This window comes from Anoplopoma fimbria, chromosome 19 (genome assembly GCF_027596085.1).
Source record: "Anoplopoma fimbria isolate UVic2021 breed Golden Eagle Sablefish chromosome 19, Afim_UVic_2022, whole genome shotgun sequence".
In the NCBI taxonomy this organism is placed as follows: domain Eukaryota; kingdom Metazoa; phylum Chordata; class Actinopteri; order Perciformes; family Anoplopomatidae; genus Anoplopoma; species Anoplopoma fimbria.
In genome coordinates, this window is record NC_072467.1 from 12308352 (window position 1) to 12326936 (window position 18585).

General features: G+C 41.7%; 1 protein-coding gene across 1 annotated transcript in view; it reads left to right on the forward strand.

The window, feature by feature from the left end:
* The window catches only part of necab2 (N-terminal EF-hand calcium binding protein 2), a 117206-nt gene that overhangs the window by 31444 nt on the left and 67177 nt on the right, over nt 1-18585 (forward strand). The window contains exons 3-5 of the mRNA XM_054620731.1: nt 5373-5481; nt 8529-8554; nt 8819-8916. Of these exons, the coding sequence (XP_054476706.1) occupies nt 5373-5481; nt 8529-8554; nt 8819-8916 (233 nt within the window). The remainder of the gene's footprint in view (nt 1-5372; nt 5482-8528; nt 8555-8818; nt 8917-18585) is intronic.

An 18585-nucleotide genomic window follows, 5' to 3' on the forward strand; every position in this document is an offset into this window, starting at 1 on the left:
GAAAATGCCAAGCTGTTTATGACTCCTTCTCTGGGCGTTATAATGACATGGCATTAGGAGGAAATGAAGGAGGGTTTCATTTATTCTGCCGGATATGGAGGGAAGATTTGTTTCTGCTATTTCCAATCAAAATGAACTGCTCTGTGAGGTGTGCAGTAATCTATTTATTTATTCATTAATGTCTTAATCAGACAGTCCCCAGCTGACCAGCAGATCTGAAGTAATTGTGGCTCAGATTAGCATGAGTATACTACATCGTACTTAAAACAACGCAGCAGGCTGCAAAACAATAGACTTTGAAAGTGGGTAAATGTGATAACAAACTAACTTTGAAAGAGTGAACAAGAACAGCAAAAAAGGCAGAGACAGCCGTCAGCTTCTCTACCTAAGCCTTTCTGTACACAGTACACTCTGTCCATGTAGGTCTGTGTGAGTGTGTGTGATTTACATAATTTAATCTTGCCATTACATGAGCAGTACGGGAGTTTGTGTTAGTACAAAATGAAAAAGAATGAAAATGCAGCAATGCAAACAGGGAATGATTATTCACCTGTGGATACCATGCAGTGTTGAACATCGGCAGGTCAAAGTTTCAGCCAAAGTTCCAGTTCCACCAAGATACCTTGTGTCAACCCATTTCTCTGAGATTTGTGGGTAATAAGTGATATGGGAAAACGGTATGTCACACATTTTTAAAGGAAAATTTGTCTATTAGGGGAATAGGCTATTTTGCTTTCTTGTTCTACGCTACCAAAAATATTAGGGTTTCAGCTAGCAGCTGGTAAGCTAGCTTAGCACAAATATTAGAAACAGCTTGCCTTGCTCTGCCTGAAGGTAACAAAATCCACTAACCAGCACTTTTAAATCTCACTAATGAATATGTTTTACCCCATTTTCTAAATATGTATAATGACAATTTGTTTTTTTGCACAGATTTCATCAAATGAGACTTATATAATTAATGAGATTTAGAGGCGCTAGAAGATGGATTTGTTACCTTTTGAAGTTTTGGCGTAGAAATTAAAAGTTGGATAAATTGGATATGCTCACGTATTTAAGTACAGTACTTGAGCAAATGTACTTGTAGAGTTTGGCGATTGAACAAATATATATTGGCGATTGGCTCAGAACATCGCCGGTGGGCTTGTTGGACATTTCTAACATATCCCCCAACCTTATGTACTTGTTTACACTCCACCACTGTGTAACTGTGGACTCTAACATCATTCACCCCAAGCTGGGTACAGAGTTAAAACAGCTCCTGCTCATCTCCACCCTGATGTTACAGAGCAGTGGTCCCCAACCACCAGAAAGAATAAATAACTTTGATTATTTCCATTTTATTGATTATCAGTCTGAAAGATGTTTTATTTTGAAAAATGTGACAAACATGACATCCACCTGTGCCTCTTGACACATGTGAAGACGCTTGTCTCGGTCATGTGATACGTTACCTCAAAAATAAAGCGAAAATGAGTAAATTTCTGCAATGACAGCAATCAAAACAAAATCACGGAGTGGACATAAGGAACACACTTCGGGTGCCATTGTCTCCCATTACCCCCAGATGGGACTGTCTCGTTGCAGAGAAACAAGCTCAGGGTTCCCCCTGATTCAGCGTTATGTTGAGTTGTATTTTCTGTGCATTTTATATTTGTTTTCATGTCGGTCAAATCATTTTATTTCTTTGTGTTTATCTGCCACACCTTGAAGGCCGGTCCGTCAAAAAATATTGTCTTACATGAAACCGGTCCATGGCGCAAAAAAGGTTTGGCGCTGTTTTAGAGGTTATGTTTTGAGACTTGGGTCATTTCCTTTGCATGAACATGATTTCTTTCCATGGCCCATTGTGGATAGTAAAATAATGGTGATTTCAGCCAATAGAGAAAATCGACAGCGTCTCATTCTTAAGGGAACAGGATGCTCTCGGCTGTTGCATCACCTCCTCTGTTGCCAATTTATGAGGTTAGCCTGGAGAGCGGTTTTCAGGGCTGTTGTTGCTATATTTATAATGGGGTTTTCTTAAAGGGTCGAATTGGTGGCTTGGCAACCGTGCCTCAGATAATAGGATGCAGCTGAAATGTTCTGTGTTTGCTCTTCAGTAGCTGACCGTGATGCCTGCCTGTCCTATTTGGTAAATGCAAATAAAGAAAAAAATGGAAAACAAGCAAGTGGCACAACACAAATACATGTGTGTGAGAGGCCATCATGTGGAAAAAATAACATAGTTGAGTATAAGACAGTGGTAGTTCAGGTCAGGGATTATAAAAGCAGTAGATTGTGTCATGTGTCATTTTCGAGTTTTTCATGCTTTAGAAAACGGGTCTAGCTAGCTATATGCTTTTCTTGAGCGTTGTGTGTGTGTTGCTGCATTTCTTGTATGTTACTGGAGAATTCCTAAGAGGGTCTAACCAGGCTAGCTGGCTGCACGCAGTAAATTGGGTCACTGCTGAATTAAATACCAGTGCCTCTGTTTGCTGCCTCACTGCAGCGCCAGAGAGGAGCAGGTTAGAAATAGTTATGGCCTCAGAGTTCAGATAAACAGTCGAGCTTGGGTGGACAGAGAGAGTGGGGACCGGTGCTGTGAAACACAAGAAGTGGCCTTTCAGAAGTCCGCCTCAAACAAACACACGCCTTCTGTCCAGTAAAGGTTATGCCAAGTGTTGTTTCTTACCTGGCACCACCGTCTGCAGCAGGAATCAACATGGCACAACATCCGAGAGTCCTGCATCGTCTTTGTGTTTCTCTAACAAGGAGCTAGAAGAGAGGAGGGGAAAAAAAGATATGGTGAGACTAATAGGGAGACGGGTGTGAGACGACGGCCAAAAAGAGAGTGTGGCTGGCTATGGTTGTTTAGTTCCTGGAGGGTTTTATTTTTTTATTTTTTTGACAGTTTGTTAGTTTGTTTTGAAAAGCATGTGAAGCCTTAGTGGTCCACACTCAGAGAGCAAAAACAGAGGAAAGAAAATAGCAGCAGAATAAAATAAAGATGCAATAAAGAATCTAAATATTCTTGGAAGTTAAATGAGAAATTCATATACATATGATCGCCTAAATCCTGTAACTTAGAACCAGCAGAGGGAATCAATGAAGCGGACTTAAGAGCAGCACATTTGAGTTCAACCCTTTTTGTAAGGCTGCAGTCCTCAAGTCCTTGTGGTTTTCCCAGTGCTCTGCAGTGGTCCCACAGCTCAACCTGCTGCAGCCAGTCAGCCACACACTCAAGGACAAACACACTTTGAGGGCAAGGAATTAATATTTGATATCTAGCTCTGCATCATGTGGTGAGACAGACAGTCAGGCATTATAGCAAGCAGATACAAGCAGGATGGACCGCCACTCCCTACTGCAGCGCCACCACTCCACCGCAGAGAAGCTCACACTGGTTTGGTTAGTTGGTTGGTTATTGGATTGGTTATAAAGGGCTCCGTAGTATTGGATGCAGAATATAAACCTGTTAGTAAAGATACATTATAACATACCTGGTTATCCTGAGGTCTTACTGTGTGCTCCAACAGACCTGAGTTATTTCAGTTTAGACAACTTCATTTATTTGGTTAAGGTTAAAAAATGACTGTTGTCACGTGAGATGGGATCAACACAGCTCTACCCTTTGCTGTGCATTGAAAGTGCATTACACTTAGTGCTGTAGAGACAACCAATATGAATGTAAGTCCTGCACAATGAGAGCAGATACGTTCAGTTTCCACAGATGTATCATAAAAGGGCCTATTATGGATCCACATTAGACCAGATGCATATGAGCCTGTTTCTCAAAATAATCCACAGACCTTGTAGTGAGCATTTACATGTGGGAACTAGTTTCTTTCTACAGAACTACACCCGCCAACCGTATCACCTCACACAAGGAAGCAAGAAGCTACTCACGGCCAGGAGGCTGGTGTTTATGGTTTATAGCTAAACAACACTGCTAGCTCACCTAGCACTATTGAGCTAGCTAACGTTACAGCTCAGCCAAGGAGGACGCCATTAATGTTCACATGTTGCGCTGTAACGAGCACAAGCCTCTCGTCCATTAGTAGATGCAAACTTCCTTCTGTGAGGTGAAATGGTTGGCGTGTGTAGTTTGGTAGAAAGAAAATATTTCCTACATCTAACTGCTCACAACAAGGTGTGTAGATTATCATGAGTAACCGGGTGCATGATTTTTGAAAGGAGACATTTGTGTTGAGTTGTTTAAATGTATTTTTTGCCGCTTTGAGCACCACAAGCCGAGCGCCATCTAGTTCCATTATATCGGAGAGAACAACACTCGTACCAACAATCTAGACTGATAAACAGCACTACAGGTAATAGGAAGAAGAGGAATGTAGTGTTTTAATTCTTGCTGCAGTGATGTAGAAGTGTTCTCCAGTACACCATGACATCACTGTTGGGTGTGGCCATATGTGAAAACAGAGATCTGTCAACCAGAGAGTTTGGGCTTGAAACATTTCTTTTTTCCAATTGCAATAAAGTAAAAAAAAAAAAAAAAAGTTACCATTCTACAGTGTTGCAGTTTTTATGAAGCAGAAATCAATGCACCAGAGATGGACCTTTCTTTCACCACATTGAGGGAATGAAGCACCCTGGGTACACAGGACCGCGGCAACAAAGGCTGGTAGTACTCGAGTCGACATAACAGGAGCAGAAATCCGGTATTATTCCAAGAGCCTGTTGGTTATCGATGCTTCCCCAAAGGCCTTGAAACATAATCGGCATTGTGTGCTTAGCAAAGTGCAGAGACAGACAGACAGCAGGGATACGGCTAAAGGTTTGCAGCAGACTGCGGCGCATGCTGGATTGATTTCACAGCAGCTTGAGAAAGCACTGAAGGCCGGGATCACACTGAGCATTTGTGTATGTGTGTGTGTGTTTGTGAGGGTGGGAAAAACTGTACAGCAAAGCAGACATGTAGTAAACATCAAGACTGAATAAAAATAACAACTCGATCATGACGACAAAAGAATGAGTTTAGAACAACATTTGTGGAGCAAAAATAGATATATTTAAAATAGTACAGACTTTGTATGCTTATTATCACATCCTCTGGCTTGCTGCCCCACAGTTGATGATTGTAATACCCTCTCAGAAACCAGAGTGCTAGGTTACAGACTGAGGAACAGTTTTAAGGATCTGAGGCTTCAGCCTGACTCGTAAAGTGCAGCGTTGAAAGGTCTGAGATGCCTTTACGAGGATGCTTCCTACAGCAAATGATTTCACAGTTATAAATGTGTGTGTGTATGTGTGCGTGTGTGTGTGTGTGTGTGTGTGTGTGTGTGTGTGTGTGTGTGTGTGTGTGTGTGTGTGTGTGTGTGTGTGTGTGTGTGTGTGTGTGTGTGTGCGTGTGTGTGTGTGTGTGTCTCCTGCAGATGATGGTAAGCTCTCTCTGGATGAGTTCCAGGCTTTCTTCTCCGATGGCACGCTGAACGAGGAAGAGCTGGAGAAGCTGTTTCACACCATCGACTCTGATAACACCAGGTCAGCACTACTATACCATTTATACTGTGTGTGTGTGTGTGTATGTGTGTGCAGCATGAGAGAACGCTGTGTATAGCTGCATGAAATAAATCTGCATACAGTACGTGCACATTTCTGTGTGTGTCTAGGTGTTTTCTGTGCTCACTCCACCGTGACTTTTGTTTTTGATCACATCTCACTTTCAATTATGAAAAAGAGGAGAGATTCACCCAGCTGCTTTCCTGCTGCGCAGTGTGTGTGTGTGTGTGTGTGTGTGTGTGTGTGTGTGTGTGTGTGTGTGTGTGTGTGTGTGTGTGTGTGTGTGTGTGTGCGTGTGCGCGTGTGCAGGGGTAGGTAAAATGTATGTAATTTATCCTGCAGCCAGAAAATGTCACATCCCGTTCTGTAAGCTCTTTTTACAGAGAGTCTTTTATTACAAAGCCCTTTACATTAGCTGACACTTTCAATATGAAACTGACAAAATGGAAAAAAATGATGATAAAAGGAGAGAAGAAACAAACAAGCAGTGAGAGGAAATAATGAAAGACAAGTGAAAACTGAGTAAGTCAATCTTTCACCTCCATCTGTTTTCCCATCATCCCGAGTCTCCAGGACATTAGCCTCCCATCAGTACGTCTAATTGCTCCTCAGGACACTGTGTTTTGATTGGCTTTCATTATATCAATTTATCGGCCCTTTTATAATTAGCCAATCAGCTCACCCAGCCTGCAATCAGGAGAAGTGTGCTGACACAGTGGGATCTGGTAATCAGAAGAGTGACTCTTGTTAATTTACACCTCAGAAACCCACAGGGCCTTGAAATAAAATGAAATGGAGCAAAACCAGAGCTGACCTTTTATAGCTATTGTAGAACTGAATTAGGTTCAATACATAAACAGCAGGTTCCGCCATTAGAGGAGATTTCTTTAATCAGTGCAGCAAGTGGACCATGCAACCGCTGCCATCTTGACTCTTTGAGATGGTCACACTGTTTGAATCTTATTCACCGCAGTGCATGCAGTCAGAAAAGTTTCTCCTCATTACAGTTAAGTAGTCTCGGAGGCGGCATGCCAGGCCTCAGCGTTATCATGTGACAGCAGATAAGGTTATTGATTGGGCAGAGAAAAAAGAAGAAATGATGGCGTAAGCGTTTCCTGTTGAAGCAGGAAGGTGATGGATGGAGAGGAGGGACGGGGAAGAGACTAAGAGCTGTCCTGCTTCCACTCATTTCTCCATCTGTCTCTGTCGCTCTCTGGTTTTCTCCCATCTCCAGCTTTCTCTCCCTGTCACACTGTTTTCTGCCAGGCTCTTCTTTGTTTCCATCATTTCATCCTTCTCTTTCAGTCTGCCCACCAACTTTCTCTCTCTCCCCAAAGTCTGTCTTCAACCCTTTCTGGCTTCAAATCCTCTGTGCACATCTTTTTTTACATTCAATATTCTGACCCTTCCTTTTTTAACCTTTCTGAGGTATTGCTTATGATTGGTCAAAGAAACCTAGGAAAAACTGCAAAATCTGTACATTCAGTTGCTTTCCCCCCCCCCCCCCCATTTCTTCTTAAGTCATAATCACAATAATAAAGCTTATAACATTAAATAAAATACAATCACTCAAGGTGTACGTAAGTGATCTCGTACTGCACTTCCATAAAAGCTTAGGCGATAGTAAGCAACACAATAAATCGAAGAATAGTCAAAATTCTTCTGCAGTAGAGGCTGAGATTAGAATAGATTAGATAAGATTCTATTTTATGGTCTCAGAATTGCAGTTTAGCATTTCACAGGATGCTTTGAGTGTGGGTCATCCAGGAGTAGTTGTTTTCATGACGAATAAACTGAATTTAATGTGTAAAATCTTTGAAGTGCTCCTTCTTTGCGCACAAAGCAACAATAATAGGCAAAAACAATAATTCCTTAAATTCCTAAATCAAAATCACAAGGACTAAAGTAACTTTGAGGGATGATCAATGTTATTAGTAACCCAATAAGCGCCAGTATGAATTCACTCAACAACATACCTGCAAACATGACAGCAAGGCTGGTATTGTTTTCTTTGGGTGTTTATAAGCCTGTTGACAGATGTATCTGGACGGATTGCGTCACAACCCTGCAAGATGTGTAGTTGGTTGTCCGAGCAAGGGCGTCTGAAATGGATTGGTAGGAAGTGGAAAAGGACCAATTGCTCCCCCCATGGAACGCCCCTGGTCTGATCTGGCGTCTACACTTATATCCCAGAATCCAGTTTAAACAGGAAAACAGATTTTATTATGGGTATAACTAGGCTTTTAGTGGGTATTTTTAAAGCCCATCTGTCTCAGTGCTGGATCAGGATTCATTTTGGCAGAACCTTGTGCATTTAAGTGAAACTGCTGCTTGGGAAAACAAAATGAGCCAATAATCAAATCAGACTGTCAAACAAGGATCATCCAATCAAAACGGATCATAATGTCCATGGCCTTTTGCTGATATTTTAAATATCAACTGGCAATGAAGAAGTGATTGTTTAACTTCAGTCACTGTGTTTTTTAACATTCCCCTTAAAGCGCAACATTTTCTGACCAACTTGATATAATATTAAATGAGCAGAGGGAGTCTTTGTACCTGACTCCTCCTCTGTCTCCCATCTTCAGTTACATCTCAAATCCATCTTTGTCTCGTTCCTCTTCTCTCTTCCTCACACCTTTTCATTCCCTGCCTCTCATCCATTCTCTCTCTCTCTCTCTCTCTCTCTCTCTCTCTCTCTGTCTGTCCTGGTGAGTCAACCAGTGAGAGTCTTCTGAACGTCTGTGAAGAATTAGCTGCCAAATGAGTCCCTGCACAGTGAACAGAGCATGAATGATGGCATTGGATCTATTCAGACTCCTGTCAGAGAGTCTTGTTAGATCGCTCCCTGCCTGCCAAACTCCAACTCTTTCTGTGTGTGTGTGAGAGAGTTATTGAGACTGCATGCAAAAAGCCTTTCCTCTGTTTCTGACCCTGCTCTTCTCCCTCCTTTTCCTTCCTTTCCTACTTTCCTTCCTTCCCTCCCTCCCTTTCTCTCCCTCTGCTGCTCCTCTGCTGTGCTGTGATAGTAATGTTGACACTAAGGAACTCTGTGGTAAGTGGACTGCCCCAACACACACACACACACACACACACACACACACACACACACACACACACACACACACACACTTCCCTGCCGCTGCCCTCATTTTCCCTCTTATCTATTATTAAAAAGTACTTCTCAGTTGAAATGCAATTATTATTTTTTAAGATATTTGATATCAATTCAGACACATTAAGCTAACCACTGCAAATAATTTTGTAACTCCAAAAGTCGTATAAATCTTTCAATTTGCGTGTGTATGTGTGTGTACAGACTACTTTGCCAAGCACATGGGGGACTATGAGGGAGTTCTGGCCTCGCTGGAAACACTCAACCTTTCCATCCTCAAAGCCATGGACTTCACCAAAAAGGTGAGAGTGTGTGTGAGAGAAAGAGAGTGCAATGATGGCTGCTGGCAGCATTTATGTTTTATTTTTATGTCATCCAATATATTTGCACTCCCACACACCGCCTCCAAAGTTTAGTCAATACATTTTCGGGAGACAAATCATTATTTGATGTCACTTTTGGGTCTAGTTTTATGGAAGTCTAATGGAGAATGTCAGTTGCACAGCCAAATCTATCTCAAGTTTGCTGAAATATGCTAACATTAGCTGCCATAAATCATAGTCATAACAGATGATGAAAAAATTGAGCAAGAGTGTTTTATTGCTTGAGTATTAATTTATTAATTTATTTTTGATTTATTTTTGATTGGTTCCCTCTCACCGCTCTCCTGGCATTGTCATCCCTGTTTTCAGTGACAAAGCTATCAAACTCTTCCTGCTCAGCACCAAGCGGTCTGCAACTAGCCGGTGAACATAGTGGAGCATTTAGCAGCTAAACAGACAAATTCTCCCTTGGTGGTTGGTAGAGACAAAAACATAGCGAACCCTAAACCAAAATAATAATCAGAAGAAAACTCACAAAAAGGTCAACTTAAAAAGAGATGATATAGTTTATTAATGTTTTAAACAGGCCCTATTATGCTATCTTCCGGATGCATATTTTTATCTCAACATGTTTACATGCGTTAATGCTCATAATCGGCCTTGTTTTTCTCATCCTGGCTGTTCTGCAGCACCTCTTCTCACCCTCTCTCTGAAATGCTCCGTTGTAGCGTTTGCTCCTCCCCCAAGAAAGCAAAGTCTGCCCTGATTGGTCAGCTAGCCCGCTCTGTTGTGATTGGTCAACGTTTCACATTTCAAAAAATTCTTCCTCCGGAGCTTCAGCTCCGTCTCTCTTTTGTTGTTTGAGGGCCAAACAAGCTGGAAGGATTTTTACGTAACATTATGACCTCATAAAGTTACGGAAGTGAAGGTGATAATTCAATGGAGCCATTTCAGGCAGCTCAGGAGCAGTGATTCTGAGGGGGAGGGTAACTCCTTTTAGGCTTGGACTTCAGGTTTTACACTCTATGGACCTTTTACATGTACAAAAATATATATAACACACTAAAGAAGAGGGAAAAGTGGGAAAGCACAATAGGGCCACTTTAATAGAGACTGCTGATATTTGCTTTTGCATTTCAATATCGTTGGCTTGTAAACCAACTTAATCTTAGAACAATTTTGAGCAGAACTGTATGTTCTTGCAAAAACAAATGTTTGTGTATGTGTCTGTGTGTCTTTATGGCAGTCAGCTGGAGAAAACAAATGTGTTATCCTAGTTCTCCCCATGTGCTATATATAGCAGCTGGTCCACAGTCACTCTCCCATATCCATGTTACAGTTCTACTTCAGTGTGTGTGTGTGTGTGTGTGTGTGTGTGTGTGTGTGTGTGTGTGTGTGTGTGTGTGTGTGTGTGTGTGTGTGTGTGTGTGTGTGTGTGTGTGTGTGTAGCACTCTGACTCTGCTCTGTGTGTCTCTATATCTCTATCTAACAGCTCTGTCTTTATCTTTCTTTCAGCTGCTGCAGGCCATTTAGCAGTACATGCACACACACACACACACACACATTTTCTCTCTCTCACACACACACACACACACACACAAACACACAAAACCTCAGGCTAGTGTCTCTCTAATGATCAGCCATTGTCCAATCAATCAGTTCAGAGTCTCTCATATTGCTGTATATGAATCTCTCTTTTCTTCTCACTCTCATTCATAGTGTCCTTTTCCCACTGTAACACACACACACACACACACACACACACACACACACACACACACACACACACACACACACACACTATATCCTTTCTTTGGGGCTGTGATATCATTCCATTGTCTGTTGCGGGCAGTGTGGAGGAGCTCCAGCAGTGCTGTGTAGGGACTCAAAGAGTCAAAAAGCCAAACCGAAGCACAGACACTGCTGACTAGTCATATATTGATGGAGGTTTTGTGTGTGTGTCCCAGGTTTCACAGCTAGAAAAGATTTCACTGCAGAGAGAAAGAGAGAGAGAGATTGGTGGCTTAACTGTCTTTGTTCAAAACCAGTTTAGAGCTTTCAGTCATTGTGCAGACATTTAACTTTTAGACTTTCTCCTCCACTCTGCATCGTAGTGTTTCCTCTGCCTCTATGTGTTGCTCTTATGTTCACTCTTTTGTCTCCGCCTCTGCCTTTTTTTATGTCATAGTGATCGTGACCACTGCAGTAGGAAACCACGGTGAGGGAATCTTCCCACTGGTTAATAAACTTGTGACAACACCGGTGTTACATATTACACTCGACATTTTACAAGAAAAGATATTCCTAAATTATGCATAATATATGTGGAGAGCGCCGCTTCCTTTGATCTGTGACGTAGATCTAAAGGTCTAACATCGCAGATGCTCTGTATTCAGAACCAAGACAGCAAACTCGTTATTGCTTCCACATTGTCAACTGCAGCACAATGCTTCAATCCTTCCATACTTATCTTTCACAATAAAAGCCCTAGACATATACACTGCATCACTGCTTTCCAGAGGAAAACTTAATTCCCCCAGAGTATTTTGCTAAGAGGGTACTCAACACAATAGCTTACATTATGAACAAATCGGCTGCTTAGTATGGGGTTTAACTCTAAAATGTATTGCCAAACAGGCGCTTTTGCTTCCCACTTTGACACCAAATCCACCAGTCAGTCAACTTTAGTCGATTGTAGTATAAAAAATTAGTATATATGCAATTTTACTGATACATAACAATGAACTATTCTATACAATGCAACTTTACAATTTCTATAGTATAGTAATGTAATTGGTTTAACACAAAACACCATGTAACGCCAACTACCAGGGGTAGCCTACTCAGCAGTAGTGGCTCAGACACCCAACACTGGAGCTGTTAATGTGCCGATTCGTAAATTTGCAGTAGCTCTGTGTGGAACATTAATTTCATATGAGCCGCTCTGGTGCTGAATGGCGATGCCAGTGCGATGTCATCCAGCAAGGCACTGCGTCGACCAATCAAATAAATGCATGGGTGCATTCCTGGTAGATTGCTTTGAAATGTATCACCTGAATTTCTACTGTTTACCTACTGAAAGATAAAATGCTTGCGATCGTTTTTTAGAGTTGTAAAATCCTGTCAGAGTATTTCAACCATTGTGCAGAGTTTTGGCATCTGATAACCCTTTAAACACATTTATATTCAAACCTGAGTTCCTAGATTGTATTTCATTGTCTCACAGGTACCTTACACAACACGCCCCCACCAGCGCCGCCCCACTGTGCTGTTTTAACGTAAGATTGGTGCTGAAACTCGCATCACTTATGTCTTCACTTACACCTATACATATATCCCCTTATGCATTTAGCCGTAGGGACCAACCAGGAAACCAAGTGCGCCATTTAGCCACCAGAGACTGCATCAGAACACGTCTGGTTAAACCACTTAGGCACTGTGTAAAACGATGATTGCTGACAGTCAGACAAGTTATCTCATATAGTTATACCATATTTATAAAATATATCAGACCCCAATACTGTCTAAACAATACCACCATCAAAATAGAGAGGATGCTCATGTTTCTAAGAATCCACAGAGCTGGTAGCTGAGCTGTAAAATGTACAAGATAAAAGAAAAATTAATAATTTAAAAACCCATTTGTCCTTAAAAATCAAATGGCGGAGATTAACAACGAAATGTAACCTCTTAATCAAAATCACTCCGCATATCACTAAGTATTTCATGGTAAGCCAACTCTTGTTTCAAAGGGCGCCTCTTCAGAGACTGGAGCTTATCTGCTCTTCAGCAAAGGTCTAAGTGGACAGTCTGAGTGCTAATCCACAAGTAGAGATAAGAGCCTAAGTCACTGCGCTGGCAGTAAAAGCTGCATAAATTACAATTTTGCGTCACCTTATAGGGGCATCAGTGGCGCTCATTTCTTAATCTTTTTCTCCTGCAACCTTCTTTGTCTTTACCTTTAACTGCCTCCTTTCTGTACTGCAGTCCTGGTCTCATTATTCACCTGCCCACCCTGCCTCCCATCCACTACAATCTTCCTCCGCATGTCCCTTTTTCCTGTCGCCCATCCTGCTCTGTTCACAAATAAGGAATAATCTCATATTGTAGACGTCAAGATAAAGTAAGATAATCAATATATCATGAATTGAAAAACAGTAGAAGCAAGGCTTCAAATTGGTTATTGTTTTTTTAGAAAAAAAAATAAAAATAAAAGAGGTCTCAAGATAACATCCATGTAAAAAACTGGAGAAAATTGAGGCAGATGTGAGGAGGCGGAGTGGGCGGAGCTAAAAGACAGAGCATGATATTAGTTTGAGCAGAAGGCTGTAGCCCTGGCCTTTCAGAGCCCAGTGAGAATTGATTAGCTCCCCATTCACCTCAATGAATACACAGAGAGAAGGACTGAGTGAAATATGAGGGCAGACTTTGTACTCTGCTGATAACTACAGTACTGTACTGAAGTGTGTGTGTGTGTGTGTGTGTGTGTGTGTGTGTGTGTGTGTGTGTGTGTGTGTGTGTGTGTGTGTGTGTGTGTGTGTGTGGAGGGGGGGGGTGTTCTTCTTTAAAGCACTTGACTGGAACCCAAGGGCAAGCATGAAATGGGTCCCCAGATTATTAAAATGAAATTTATACCCCGGCAGTATTGGCTCCGTCATGGTGCAGGAGCCTTGCCAAATCCTTGACAGGATTTATACAACTACAGACTGCTGCTGGATTAAAACATATTACAGTATCTAATATATATATATATATATATATATATATATATATATGTATAATCTATAGGCTATTATTGAAGAATAAACATTGCATTAAGGTATCTCTCAGAAAAAGTTATCTATCTACAACTGTAATCCATGCAGCTGGGAAAACTGCCATAAACCAGAGCAATGCTGATCCTCTCTTTGAACTCCCAGAGGGACAACCAACACACTAATAATTCATGTAAATGTGATATTTCCATTCACTTCATGCAGTATTTATCATTTTGACTGTCAAGGTATCAATTAGTGCATGCAGTCGTTAGCTGCCCGTCTTAAGAGGCTCATGAGATTCAGCAAACGAGCTGTTCATAAACTAATTAGTGGAGATTAATAAACTCAAATCACCTCTGACCTCACATCAGATCAGCCCATTCATTAATTGTAACGATCCCGCTAATAAACAGAGTAAGCCAGGAGATATTTCAAAGCCATAATTATCTTTAGATGCTAGGATTACTGCAGCAACTTTAGAGATGGATAAACAGTACGATCTGCTCAGTGTCTGTCACCTGTGCTGATTTTATTGACTAATTCACAGTGCAAAATTATAACATTATACAATAAAATATGTCCCTTGTTTTAGGTGGCCTTATGTGAACCTAAATTCTAAACTGTTGACGAAAACACTTTTTTATCATTTCCAATAAAAAAAGAGAACAATTTGAAAAGAAAAACAATTCAATTGTTTCAATAAAACCAACAAAAGGCCGTTTTCACAGCAGACATTTTAACAGGTCATAGCAGTGAATGCATGTGTATTCAATAACAGTAACAATGGATTTATTCCATTTATGTGAGCCATCTCCAGGGTCCTGGTTTTGTGTACTCGCAGACTCGCATGTGCAAAAGGTCAGTTCTCGAGCTTCATTCTAAGTGAGAGAGTCCTTAACAGATTGACTATATAGCTGTGATTCATTGTAAAGTCTCAAAGCTCTGCTGGTTTGTGTTCTATAGTTATGGAATACAAGTTTTGGAGTCCTCATCATATTTCATACCAGAATCTTCCTACACTGGAAATAAACAATACATTAATAATTATCACCTCTTTTATTTTAGCTCTCTCGTTCTTGAAATGCATTGTGGTACTGTGAGGATCCACGGTCTTGTGGACGGGCTCACTCCCCCTAAACAGCGGTGTTTTGAGGTGGAAATATCAGTGCATTAAGCATCACCTCTCCAGCACCCTTCGGATTCAAAACTTCATCTGCCTGTGGCTGCAGATTTGTGGTGCTGTGTGATCGTGTTGTGTTACTCTGATTCATCCAGAAAATATTGTTTCCTGAAGAAGCGTCGTTGCATTTTTTGAGAGGTTTGCCCTCTGATTAGCTCAGCTGTTTAAGAGCGATGAGGTCAACGATGAGACCGGTTGAGAGTGTACTTATTAATCACCACCCGCTCCATATTCCACTTCAGCCAGCTTTTTTGTACTGTGAATTCCTGTACTTGCATAAACTGAAGTAATATATGCACTGGCTCACTTAACTCATCAAATCACTCATCATATTTGAGGCTTGTGATCTGAACTTTGACTTTGAGTACTTGAAGTTTTTATAAACCAAAGGGAAAGATGCGACAATGTTAAAGTTACTCCAATTTAAACTTAAAACTTAAGTTAACGGAAGTGAAAACTCTAAGTTGGATAAAAACAAATGTAAAGAAACTTAAAACTTTGTTGAAGTTCTTTGCCTTTAGCTTCCTCAACTTTCTTATTTTCCCACTGAAACAAAGTTTGAACTGTAAACTTGGTCCGTAGCATCCCACTTCAGCTCATGTCAGTATGGCATCACCTCAAGACTTCTGGCAGGTTACTATGACGACAGGAGGCAGGACACTTTGGGGACAGTTGCCTCGGAGACAGTTGAGATGATGTCAGTCTACATCGAGCCAGCAGCTGTTTGCAAGCAGATCCCACGCATGTCGTCATCCTGCGTCATGCGCAGGACTGACTGTGGGCTCCATTTGGCATCTCCAACATCTTCATGACAGTTTCGCTCTTTACTGTAGTTCCTCTGGCAACAACTCATATCCAAGAGCGAGTCCTAATTTTGTGAACGAGATCAAAGATGACGGCCATCACCAACTACGAGCAGCAAAGAAAAGGGAGAAAACTTCAGGAACAAATGACAGTTTTTTTGGCTATGAAGGGATTTTGTGAAACCCCCTCTGCATGTCATGATTTAGATGACGTTAACAAAAATGTAATCCACAGGGACGGAGCAAATGTGTTGAAATGCTTCAAATTCAGTGTTGTCTCAACCAACTCTTTTTTTCTGTGTGTTAAAGCTTTTATGGCACTATGAGCATCAGAAGTGGTTCCAGAAAACAATTTTAATTGGCTCTCGAGCAGTTGGAAATAAATAACGGCCGCTCCCATGTGTGTGTGTGTGTGTGTGTGTGTGTGTGTGTGTGTGTGTGTGTGTGTGTGTGTGTGTGTGTGTGTGTGTGTGTGTGTGTGTGTGTGTGTGTGTGTGTGTGTGTGTGTGTGTGTGTGTGTGTGTGTGTGTGTGTGTGAATTGGTGATGATGAGAGCTGAAGCAGGCGACAAAAAGATAAGAGTGAGGATTCATTAAATCTCCTGTCCTGCCTTCCGTGTATAAATGCTATGTTTAATGAGCCACTCTCATTAGCACTTTATTTTCCAGGCTTTCACCGGGCGAGCCGACACACTCATTGACAATTCTACAAACACACACACACACACATACACTCGCACAGTTCCTCTCTCGGACTAAAATCTTGTTACGCCTGTCTTTTTTTCCCAAATCTTTTCAGGAAATTGTTTTGCGCTGGTGACTGACCCTCCATGAGCGTTTTAGCTGCTTCTCATCAGACTCCTCCTCCTCCCCATCTCTTTTTCCTCTCGCTTCTGTCATCTTCTCCTCTTTCATCTCCGCTCTATTGTCTCCACCAACCCCCGACCCGTCCCCCACCTCATCCTCTTCACCCCTCTCCTTTCTTCATGAAGATTAAGGTGAAGCGGATCACGGGGCGGGGGGGAGAGTCGATTTTGGTTTCTGTAACACAATAACGATGTGCGAGCAGGATGAGGAGAGTGAGAGTTGGACGAAGATTGATGGGGGAGATTGGGAAGAGAAGAAAAGGGAGGGAGGAGGAAGGGAAGATGAGAAGGGGGAGAGTGGGCGAGGCGAAGGGGATGTGGCGAGAGGTTGGCAGGGAGGGACGAGGATGGTGATGGATAAAAGGATGAAACAGAAATCAGTGTGTAAAACATCTCAGCTGGACCAGTCACTTGGTACGATATGATTCTTTGTCGAGCATTCATTACTTATTCATCAGGATTTAATGGGGTTTCATATGAAAGTTGTGCAAAAGGTACAGTGTGTTGGAAATTAAGTGGTGGAGCGTCGCAGCATTGAAGCTCAGCCTGTGCTCTTGAACTTTTATCCGTTCAAGAGCACAGAGCTAGATTGATTTTCAAACTCTTAATGTATGGAGCCCCTCAACTGACAAAAGGGATTATGGGGAATAAATAAATTATTTAGTTGTGTGCTGAGACCAAAAGAAAATATTACATTTATTCATAGTGCTGAAGTTCTATAGTTCAGGTGAAATATTATCAGAGGACCTATTGCATGCATTCGTCGTTAAATGATGACTCGATAATTTGCTCCAGAATGTGAGGGCACTTCGTAAATTAGCTACATGGCAGGTTTAATAATTACAAATTGCTGAAAGTCCCAAGGTGATTTTCCTGCAGTGCACTGGCAGCAGTGTGTACCTCTTTCTCTTCTCTCTCTCTCTCTCTCTCTCTCTCTCTGTGTGTGTGTGTGTGTGTGTGTGTGTGTGTGTGTGTGTGTGTGTGTGTGTGTGTGTGTGTGTGTGTGTGTGTGTGTGTGTGTGTGTGTGTGTGTGTGTGTGTGTGTGTGTGTGTTTCTGTGAGGCGTGTGTAGTTCAGCGAGTTCAGTCTGGGGCATTCCTGCAATCACAGCAGCCCAGAGACACACACACATATATATGTTATGTACACATGTACCACTAAGTGGTGTCAAGCCCATAGCAAGTGCATTACTCATCCTCTAGAACCTGGCGACCTGGTTACTGTAACCGAGGAGCAGGATGCTGCAGCCAAAGCATGTTAGAGGTAAGGTTAGACCAGGATTAAGGTGGGGAGGAAGGGGAGGGAGAAGTGCAGAAAGAGTTGGAGAAAAAAAGAACAGACTTGAAAAATACCAAGAGAAGGAAACATAAATGATAGAATGAAGCATTAGGAGAGGGATTATAATAGAACAGGAGTTTGAGATAAGGCAAAGGGTCAGACACAGTGAGAGAAAGAGGTGAGAGAGGTCAGAAACACAGCTCCACATTTTTTCTTATGGCTGCCATCACTGACTGGATGAGGAGGAAGCTAAGTAGCTCAGTAAGTGAAACTGATTACTGATGACATGGTTTCATTTCATCATCCAGCCACTGAGTGATACATTACTTTGCTAAACATTTCACTTCAGCACAGCTTAGCTTGTCTCTTTCATGTGAAAGTTTTTTTTTTTTGCATTGTGTATGACTAAGCTACCACTGGCTCTACCATTAAGACGGATATATAATTGTGGGTTAAGGGGCGATGGCATAGCTGCTGTAGCTGACATGTATGACATGTAAAAACTTAACAGCCTGTCACCAGGAAGTCTTGTCTTTGTGTTTACTGCTAATTACAGCAGCAAATGTTAGCATGCTAACAAGCTAAGCTGAAATGGTGAGTATGACATTATGCCCGTTCAACCATGGACCAGGGAGACCGCAGCCTGAGAAACTTTTGTAGTCTGATTTAATCTTTTTTTATGACTGAAACCTGAATTGTGTCTGTGTTTTTTCTTAAAACTTAAGATAAACTAAAACAGACCATAACTGACTGCTGCAGTTCAG